Source organism: Sciurus vulgaris (genome assembly GCF_902686455.1).
Source record: "Sciurus vulgaris genome assembly, chromosome: 14".
NCBI classification, from domain to species: domain Eukaryota; kingdom Metazoa; phylum Chordata; class Mammalia; order Rodentia; family Sciuridae; genus Sciurus; species Sciurus vulgaris.
The window spans coordinates 1,792,799-1,803,121 of record NC_136475.1 but is presented as its reverse complement, the minus strand read 5'-3'; the positions used below and the strand labels follow the sequence as shown (position 1 = coordinate 1,803,121).

At 57.0% G+C, this 10,323-nt stretch overlaps 1 protein-coding gene across 1 annotated transcript; it reads right to left on the bottom strand.

The window, feature by feature from the left end:
• Window positions 1-434: 434 nt before the first annotated feature.
• On the bottom strand, window positions 435-10,303 carry RETSAT (retinol saturase). Its single transcript, XM_079110000.1, has 11 exons — window positions 9,976-10,303; window positions 8,275-8,457; window positions 7,773-8,014; window positions 6,733-6,934; window positions 6,140-6,337; window positions 5,177-5,296; window positions 2,322-2,460; window positions 2,027-2,136; window positions 1,783-1,949; window positions 1,364-1,523; window positions 435-1,209 (listed from the first exon to the last, which is right to left on the bottom strand). The coding sequence occupies exons 1-11, from the start codon at window positions 10,154-10,156 to the stop codon at window positions 1,049-1,051; spliced, it is 1,863 nt and encodes a 620-aa protein (XP_078966126.1). The 5' UTR covers window positions 10,157-10,303; the 3' UTR covers window positions 435-1,048.
• Window positions 10,304-10,323: the final 20 nt, after the last annotated feature.

The following is a 10,323-nucleotide window of genomic DNA, read 5'->3' as shown; positions in this document are numbered from 1 at the left end:
GTTGAGGCTTCACCTGGTGGCACACTTGGCGAGACTCCCCTCCGCTGGCTCCCAAGTCAGATGTGGGCTTCCTGAACATTCCCACTCAGAAACCCCTCCGAGACAGGCCCGGCTGTGAGCTGCACAGCACTCCAGGCTGCCTGCAGAGCCAGCCCCTCACGCTCCGATAGGCGTCTTTAGTTCATAAACTAGCGGGTTAAGTACATGATCAACTGTTGAAATTGTTTCTCTTTGTTTGCCCAATGACTAGGTTGTCATGGTTTAGCATTGTTTTATATTTTCAGTTCTTTGTAACTTAATTATATAATTTTATTTTTTTAAAACTTATTTGGTCTAATGATATTTTTCAGTACATGTTTAATGAGCTTCTATAAATGCCATCTCAATGTGATTTTGTCACTGAATGGAAACCAAAATAAATTTTAGATATCAAAGCAATGAAACCATTGAATTTATTAATTCTGTATCAAAATGTACTAAAACAAGGCCCTTGGTACTTCAGGTAGTAAGTGAAAAGGTTATTTTTCTTAACCTTTGACTGTTAATCATCTCCCTCTCTGTCCTTCATTGCTGGCTGAGCATTCCTGACTGAAATCAAGAACTCTTGGATTTTACAAAGCTCTCTGAGTACCACTGTGACCTCATGTGACAAGTCGAAGTGCAAAGGTTTTGTTTATAAAATACTCATGGTCTGTATATAAGGCACATGTGAAACAGGAATGCATTTTGTGGCCTGGGGTGTAGCTCAGGGGCAGAGCGCTTACCTGGCCCTGAGTCCCATCACCAGCACCACAGGAAAAATGTGTTCAGACCTGAGTCCCATCCCCAGGACACCTCACTGTGTCGAATCAAAACAGGGAAGTGGGAATATACACCCTGGAGATGCAGCCTCAAGGCTGCCATGGGCAGCACGACCAGTTAGGAGGAAAGACATTATCAAGGTAAGAAGACCACCACCTGCCCCCAGGAAGAGCTCCCACTGGAGACCCGTCCAGAAATCAGAACAATCAGTGCTTTCTGTGTGCCGGGAACTAATGCAGTAGAGGCACTAGGGCGCCGGGTGCCGGAGGAGCCACTTCCTCTTCTGGGCCCGCGCCCTCGAGCGGAGAACCTTGAGGTCCAAGTACAAGTTCCGCTGCAGGATGGCACTGCTGCACAGCAGGGCGCCCTGTAGGGCCCCCATCAGCCCGCAGGTGAAGATGTCCTGGCCTGGGAGACAAGAGCACAGGCTGTGAGTGTCCACCCACGTGGGGAGCAGGAGGGCACGGGGCTCAGGTCACAGTCCCCTCCGTCAGTCCCACTGCAGGACTTAGGGTGCCAGGGAGGCCCAAGGTCACGGATCCTGGAAGAATGGGCAATATACCTGTCAGGTAGAGGTTGGGGATGGGGCTCTGGGGCCTGAGGGAGGCCACCATGTGAGGATGCAGGCGGCCCAGGTCATGGTCAGCCCCGTAGGTGGCCCCTCGGGGGGCAGCCAGGAAGAACTGATTGGTCAGCGGGGACCCTCCCGTGGCGCTCTCCACCTAAGGCAGCAGGCAGGCAAGGTTCAGGGGAGCTCCAAAGACCCCGCTCTGCCTCCCGGAGGAGGGCCCCACCCCAGCACAGGGCAGGGACACCCCAGGGTCTGTCCCCACTCGCACACCTGCCCACCTTCCCCTCCAGCCTAGGGAACAGCTGCAGGGCCAGGGTCTCGTCCCCACCCGCACACCGGCCCACCTTCCCCTCCAGCCTAGGGAACAGCTGGAGAACCAGGGTCTCATCCCCACCTGCGTGCCCGCTCACCTTCCCCTCCAGCTGTGGGAACAGCTGCAGGGCCGCAGACACAGCAGCTTCCACAAAGGAGCTTTTGAAGGCCTCATAGTCCTGGCCGCGCTTCCCCTGCGGCTCCTCCTGCCACTCCTCGAACCACTCGTAGGCAGTGGGTAACAGCACGATCATAGTGGACCTGTCTGGGGACGCAGAGCGGGGTCACTGCTGTGCAGCCCTGCCCACCGCTGGCCCAGGCAGCTTCACCACCGAGCCCCACCTGGGAAGCGGGCTGGCCAGGTGGGGTCCTTGCTTGAAGGGGAAGTGATGAAGAACAGGGGGATGAGCTGCACGGCCTTCTCCCTGGGCGCGGAGAGGTAGCGCTGCATCCTGTGGGGACGTCGCCAGATGTGGTGCCCTGTGAACCCTTCCGGGGTCCCACCCCACTGCTTACCCCAGCATCCAGGCAGGAGGCCCCGAGGGTTGACGCCAGCCGACACCTGCCCCCGCACTGCACACAGGGTCCCGTGGGCGGGCAGCCCCACCAACACCTGTGCCCAAGAGTACACGCTTACGCTTCATCCATGTCGGTGTCAAAATAAACATAGTAGTTGGTGGACTGCAGACCCAAGTCCTGCTTGGTTCCTCTCAGGCCGATGAAGACAGAGAACATGGCCACGCCCGGCCGCACCATCTGCAGCTGCTGCTTCACACCTGCCAGACAGTGAGGCAGGCCTGGTGGAGCTGCAGGGCAGACCCGCACCCTGCTCCAGACATCTGCAGCCTGGTCCTCCGCGGCCAGCTAGGAGGGCCAGGCATTCTGCCCACTCGTCTGTCTCCTGCCCACCACACAGAGCCTGATCCAGCTCTGCACAGGTGATGCCCAGCCCCGGGCTGCCCCTGGCGGGCAGCACCTGCAGAACAGCTGGATACCTGCTCCATCACCCCTTAATGCCTACATGAGGAGCAGATGACAAGGTGAAGACCATGTGGACAGGTCTGGCATGGCTTTTTCTTAGCATTTACACGGCTATTGTTCCTATGGAGCTCGTCGTCAGCATGGCCGTGCATGTGCTGGAGACCAGCTAGCACAGCTCAGCACTCCACGGCCGGCGGAGGGCACAGCACCTGGAGAGCAGCACCCGAAGTTCCCCGGCAGAGGACCCCAGACCAGCTCTTAGAAAACGCCCGTGATCTCGTCTGTACCCCCGCGCCCCCTCCAGCCGCCACCTCCAGCCACTCTGCTGCCTCCATGGAATGAGAACCGCTGATGCCCTGAAATGTACTGGGCCCTGCGGCACAGGCCCTGGGCACACAGCGGTCACGGGAGGCCTGTCTGCTGGGAAGAGGCTTTCTGCAGGACAGTACGAGGGACCACATGCTGAGGGCTGGGGGCACAGGGAAGCATCAACGATGACGGCAGACCCCCAGCTCTGGGGCGCACGGGTGACAGAACATGGGCTTCCACAGCTGCTCTCACCCAGGTCCTACATCTAGGTGGGGTACAGGCAGGTGCGGGAAGAAACCCCTGGTCTCCAGAAGCCCCTCAGAATGGCCTCTCTCCCCAGCTGGAAGGAAGAGGATGAGAAGCCAGATCTGTCCCTCAACCACCCCATGTCCCCGGCCTCAGTGGGTGGAAAAAGGCTCCTCTGCCAGGCTTCTCTCTTCCACTCCTGGTCTAGCTGGCCTTGCCTGTCCCAGAGGCCACCAGATATCCGGCTCCCCTCTGAGAGGCAGACCAGAACATCCCCACCCCCAAGAACTGGGAGAAGGAGCCCTACCCAGCTCCTGGGGTCTCGGGTCAAGCGTCAGCACTGCCACTGTGGGAAGAGCACGCAATGGGGCTCATCTGGAGAGCTTCTGAGCTGCTCCAGGAGACCACGGTGCCCGAGCCGGGACGGCTCAGGGCCAGGGTATGCAAGGGGCGAAGCCCAAAGTGGGACTGGGGTGCTGGCAGCCTGGAGGGGAGCGGGCCAGGCGGCCTGGAGGGGAGCGGGCCAGGCGGACGTGGGCTTGTCAGGGCAGAGTTCCTGAGAGAGGAGGGGGCAAGGCTGGCGCATCCAGCCAGGCCGCCCGCTGCCCTGCCCTGGGCAGTCTCTGCTATGCCCCACTCAGGTCACCCCAAGAGACACCTCTCTGCGGACACGGCCTGGTGACCCCACCCACCATGGCTTTGGGTTTGGTTTGGTTTTGGCAGCAGGGCCACGCAGCCACGTCCCCAGCCAGGACTTAGACAGCCGCTGGGACCCAGGCGTGAGCCACCATGCCCAGCTGCTGTGGTTTTGGTAAGGGTTCCCCAAAGGCCATATATTGAAGCTTGGTCACCAGTCTGCAGTGTTGCTGGGAGGTGGTTTGACCTTTGGGAGTTGGGGCCCAAAGGGAGGCTGAGTTCCCTGGTGTGTCTCTGAAGCAAACATTGGGCCTCTTTGTTTTTCTGGTACTGGGGATTGAACCCAGGGGTGTTTAACCACTGAGCAACGTCCACAGCCCTTTTTATTTTTTGTTTTGAGACAGGGTCTCATTAAGTCACTTAGGAACTTGCTAAGTTGCCGAGGCTGGCCTTGAACTTCCAATCCTCCTGCCTCAGCCTCCCAAGCCACTAGGATTACAGGGGTACACCACCATGTCCAGCCTTTTCTCTCTTTGGTTCCCATGAGGTAGACAGGCCTCCCACTGTGGCAAACTGCCACCACAGGCCCCAAAACAACAGAGCCAAGTGACCAAGACTGAAACCTCTGAAACTGTGAAGCAAAACAAGCTTTCTTTTTTGAGTTGGTTATCCCAGGTATTTTATCACAGTGATGCAAAGCTGACTGAGGTGCCATTTTAAACCTTAGAGACAGTTTCAGCTGCCACCTCACCCCACCTGCGCCCCACTAGAAAACCCAGGACCACACTTTTCTACCAAACGACTGCTTCTCAGCCTCCCTGGCATTCCCTCCAGGGGACAGCTCCCTCCTCACTGCTCTCCAGGCACCACTGACAGCCATGGACTCCATCCCAGCCACATCCGGGGCTGCTGTCCTTCCCACCTGCTGCCCCAGCTGGAGGCCTTCATCCGGACCTGTCTTCCCTCCTGAGTGACTGGTCCCCTCTGGTCAGCAGCCTCCATTCCCCGCATCACACCAGAGCTTCAAGTCACACACTGTCCCGATGTGACTTCCCACCTCACTGGCCCCGACGTCCCTGTGGCTGACCACCTCTCCTGCCCCTTCCAGTGAGGCCCGCAGGAGCACTAGGAGCCTGGCTTTTGCTCCTGACGCTCCCAGCTGGGCAGCAGGAGGAGGCCGATCCACCTGTCAGGGCCGCCACCTCCCTAACCACCGTCACTGGGGCGCGACGCCAAGTTTTTATCTGGTAAGACAGAGGGATAGCGTCACCTAGGCTGAGAATGTCCAGGGGGAGAGGCAGCCGCACGCAGCAGTCTTACCTGGAAGACAGCGGGCACTCTCTGGCAGCAGGTGCTCGTAGGTGTTGAACAGGCCGGCGCTGGAGACCACAGTGGGGCAGTAGATGTTCACCAGCTCTTGTCCCTTCTTCACACCAACACCTGCAGCACAGGAGCTCGGCTGAGGCTCTGAGCACCAGGAAGACTTCCACAGGTCTCCTGGCCTGCACCCCGTCTCCTCAGACCTGGGGTCCAGCCTGCAGAGGGCCAGCAGGGAGGGGACCACAAGCACCCCACCTCTGCCACAGTCTTTCCTGGTGCCCTCCACCCCACAGCACACTGGCTCCCAGGTCCCTCTGCTGCTGCCAGAGGCCTACACCCAAACACTCTAAGGAATCCTTGACCTCTGAGCCTTCTGTGATCTGGTCCCTTCTGTGTCCAGCTTCATCTCTGCCACTCTCACTAACAGCCAATATCCTGACACCCGCTGGCCTCCAGCAGCCTACCAAAGGCACAAGTTGCTCACTCCACCCATCACTAAGCAAACCCTGAAAACGTACAGACAACCAGTTGTCCTGGCTGCAGGGGGCTGAGGCAGGAGGGAGGATGGCAAGTTTAGCCCAAAAGAGCAACACACTGAGATCCCATCTCAAAATAAGTAAATGAAATAGAGAAGACACAGTCCTGGGCTACGGACCTAGCTCGGGGTCAAGTGCTTGACAGCATGTGCAAAGCCCTGGGCTCCATCCCCAGTACTGCCAAGAAAAAAATGACACAGCCCCACAGTCAAGGAGGGGGTCACGGATCACTGGATACATATTCTTATCTACGGAGTAAGTAATTACGAACTGTTCTCTGGAGACCACGTAACCCTTTCATTTCCAGACTCATCACTACGCCGCCCGCCACTGCTCTGCAGCAGATTTAGCCTTTCAGCCTGCACGGGGTTGGTTCCTCTGGACCTTGTGCCCACGGGGACCCCGAAGCCCACAGCATGGCTCTCACCGCAGGCTTTCCCAGCTGAGTCCAACAACACCGTCTGCACGGTGGCCTTTGTGAGGACAGCGCCCCCAGCTTGCTGAATCACAGGGATGGTATGAAAGGCGATCTCACTGGAACCCCCTCGGGGATAAAAGGCCCCTTGCAGGTAGTGGTCAACCAGCAGAGCGTGCATGGAAAAGGTGGTGTGGCTGGGGGTCACACCTACAGGAAGAGGGGAGGGAGGGTAGTGAGCAGGGACCCAGGACCACTCAGAAGGGAACTCCACACCACCGAGTCCATTGTAGGACCCCAGGCTCCCAGGGGCAAGGGCCACAGAAGAGCTATCTCCATCCCACCAGTGCCTTACAACCTTGGGGCCAGTCGGAAGGTTGAGCCTGCAAACTAGCATGTCACCAAGACCAGGAGCCTGGTGTTGGCCAACAGAAAAATCAGCTAGAGAGTGAGTGAAGGGGACTTGCACAGTGGCACAGACTTCTCCACAGGCTGCAGAGGGCCAGGGCCATTGTGGTCCATCTGTCGGCCAGGCAGGTTCGGGAAGGAAGACAAAGAGGCCAGGCCCCTGTCCAGGGGCAGCAGAGCCTGCAGTTAATATGCACCGTAGGTGGGGAAGATGTAGCTGAGCACAGCCCGGAGCTCGGGAGAGGCCCCCAGCTGCTGCAGGACCTCAGCCAGGCTTCGGGTGGATGCGTGCAGGAACGGAAAGAACCAAGTCAGCAGCCTGCACTTGCTGAGAAGCTGAGCCATGCGCAACGGGAGAAATTTCAGCAAGATGGCATGAACGACTCCATCGGCTACCACCTGGGAAAGAAGACAAGCATGGGAACAGGCCCCGCTCTGGGGCAGCTGCAACGGAATGTCTCTCCTGACAGCTCCCAGCCAGCCCAGGGCCAGCAACACCTACCCCTGTGAGCACTGCTGAATTGGGGATTTTAGTTTGTATTTGTTTTTGTGTTTGCTATTTGCGGTGCTGGGGATTGAACCCAGAGGCGCTGTCACTAAGCTACACCCCCAGGCTTTTTGAGACAAGGTCTTGGCAAGGCATATGCCTGTAATCCCAGCAACTCTAGAGGCTTAGGTGAGAGGATTGCAAGTTTGAGGCCAGCCTGGGCAACTTAGCAAGACTCTGTCTCAAAATAAAATCTAAAAAGGGCTGTGGACGTAGCTCAGTGGTAGGGCGACTCTATGCAGTATAAATAAATAAATGAATTAATGCCAGGACTTGCTAAGTTGCCCAGGCTGATCTTGAACTGGGGATCCTCCTGCCTCTGTCCCCCAACACCACAGCTGGGGTTACAAGTGTGCACCACTGCACCCAGCCTGAATTTGGGAAAAAAACAAAACTCTGTACTCTGAATATTTCCTTTCCTGCACACTCAGGTAAGTCTTCTCTACTTATTAATTTCCTGGTCAGATTCCTTTTCAGAAATCCCATCTCAGAAGAAATAAAAAGGAGCAGAGAGCTATCACCTGGAAGCCAGCATAGTCAGCAGAGCAGAGTGCCCTCCAGAGGCCAGAGCAGGAGTGGCAGGCTGCGCCTGCAGCCTTGCCCACTCCAGCCATTCCTCTGCCCAGCCCTCTACTAATGAGGAAGGTCAGTCTTGGGAATAAACTGGGGTCCTGAGCAAGTCTAAGTTACCTTCACCAGCTTCATGTACTTGTCGATGGCATCTTTTTCCTGGGGAAACTTCTCCTTGAGGCCTTGAATGTATGCTTTCTTCCCGCTGTACAGGGGGAACTCCTTTCGGCCACTGGGCCTATCTAGTACCACTATGTCAAAAGGTGAGGACAGGGAAGCCCAATCCAGCTGCCCTTCAGTAATCTGGTCCAAGATAAAGCGGCCAATGGAGCCCTCCTGCACGCTTCCAACGTAATGGATCCCTGTTGGGGGGTGGGAAGAGAAGGTGGCACAGGGATAATGGAACTGAACCTTGGGAAGGGAACAAGAAAGTAATGTGGAAGAGATGGTGCAGAGAGCTGCCCTCCTTCCTGCAGGGAGGTGGCACAGCAGACACGACCAGATCAGCAGGTATGGCTGTCAGACAAGGAAAGAGGTGCCCAGAAAGAAGATGGCAGCTGCAGGACAGACGAAATGTGCGACCCCCAATGGCTGCTCCCACCCTTTTCCACACAAGCCTCACCTGTGTCAAACTCAAGGCCTTTTTTTCCAAAGGTATGACAGCAGCCCCCTGCCTTGGTATGCTGCTCCAGGACCAGGACCCGCTTGCCAGCTTTAGCCAGAATCGCAGCTGCAGCCAGGCCCCCGATTCCACTGCCAATCACCACCACATCCAGGTTCTCTGGTACACGACTCATCGAGAAAACTGCAACAGAAGGGAGGAGGAAGAGGGTGTGCTTCTCAGGCAGGGGCAGGAAAACGGCAAAGACGCCCCCCTAGCTTGAACTGTGCAAGAAACCTCAGAGCGGTTTAGCATGTAGCCATTGACTGCAACTGGGATGGAGTGCTCACGACCAGTCAGTGATGTGTGTTGGTCTGAACTAATTTAACAGCAACCACTCCATACCTGGGGATGTGTACAGCTTTGAAGAAAAGTAGGCATCAGTTAACTACAGGATCAAAAAGAGAAAGAGGACAACAGTACAGGTGGGTAACCTCAGTGCAGATCCTTCTGAGGGAGCAAGAGCCAGGAAAGAAAACAGGGTTGTGGCTCAGTGGTAGAGCGCTTGCCTAGCATGTGTGAGGCACTGGGTTCGCTTCTCAGCGCGGCATGTAAATAAAAAAAGAAAATAAAGGTCCATTAACAACTGAAAAATATATTTAAAGAAAAAGGAGTGGGGATGGGGAGAATGCTAGGGGGCAGGCTGGCAGCTTCAGGAACCAGCCATACACAAGCTGGGTTTCTTTGGAAGATGTATGGTCTGCAAGTGCCCCCAGAGCAGCTGGGGTGCATGTGGTTCTTCCAGATACTGATTCAGAGGCTCAGGCAGGACTGAGCTGCCCAGAGGTTGCTACTCTGAGAAATCACAGCACCACCCCCTGCACTGGGGAGGACAGCGAACACCTTAAGAGGAACAACTGGTGCTGTATGGGATTTCCATATACATTTAGTCTTTAAAAATCTTCCTAGTGCCAGGCTTGGCAGTGCACACCTCTAATCTCAGCTACTCAAGAGGTCAAGGCAGGAGGAACACAAGTTCCAGGCCACAAAGTAGGAAGGGCTGGGGATGTAGCACAGTTGCAGAGCACTCACCCAGCATGTGTAGCCTGAGTTCAACCCCACTACCACACACGCACACAAAGAAAAAAAGTATCGTCTGACTGTAGCGAGACTGGTCACAAAGGGAAAAAATCTACAAGCAAGAGGGCCGCTGGAGATCAAATGGGATACTTCGGAGGCGAGGGGTCGTTCATTTTGTTTTTTGCTTATTTTTCCAGCAATACTCTCTCTAACCTTGCAGGTAACCCCACCTGAGTTTCCTATCGGCTGGAGCAACGGGCTTAGAGCTGAGGAGCCCTGTTGAGCCTCTCCCAAGTTCAGAATCCAGACTAGGTCCTATGAGCTGGGACCATGCCTGCCCCATCCAATCCCTTGGCCGGCAAAGCCATTTCCTCTTGCAGTGGGGAGAGGTTTCTGTGCGGGAAAGCTGGGGTCAGAAAGTCAATGGGGAAAGTCCCGCTTCCGCAGAGGCTGCAGGGCAGGAAGGCGCCGGCTATGCCAAGCCCTTGGCACCGCCGAGCTTGCAAGTGCAAAGTCATCACCGCGCACCTACGACGGGCCCCACGTGCAAGGAGGCCTTCCCGGCACTTTATCACGGGGAAACTGAGGCCAGTCCAGCTGGCAAGGCCCTCGAGCGCAGCGCGGACCCCTGGTCCCGCTGACCTTGCTTGAGGATCCTCTTCCTGGCCTCCCGGTCGGTCACCAGGGGCGCAGGCGGCCGCCTGACGTCCTGCGAGAAAGGGTTCGGGGAACGCCCGGCGAACTGCCCCAGGTAGGCGCGGCGGATGCCCGCGAGGAGCAGCAGCAGCAGCAGCAGCAGCAGCAGGACCAGCGCGAGCCACATCTTGCCAGCAGATGCGTCGCGTCTGGCCCGAGTTGCAGTTTTCTGACCAGCCGCCCGGCCCTCGGGGTGGGGGGCGGAGGCAGCTATGGCCACGCCCACGCGAAGCGGGCGCCCGGCGCGGATTGGACTTCCGGCCCCCGTATCCGCGGAGCTCGCCGCCTGCCGGG

Coding starts and splice junctions, on each gene's coding strand:
- RETSAT (XM_079110000.1), bottom strand. CDS start 10,156: ATGTGGCTCGCGCTGGTCCTGCTGCTGCTGCTGCTGCTGCTGCTGCTC. Junction 6,338..6,732: donor CTACATCTTCCCCACCTACG/GTGCATATTAAC, acceptor CTCTTCCTGTAG/GTGTGACCCCCAGCCACACC. Junction 1,524..1,782: donor TCCCACAGCTGGAGGGGAAG/GTGAGCGGGCAC, acceptor CTGCTGCCTTAG/GTGGAGAGCGCCACGGGAGG.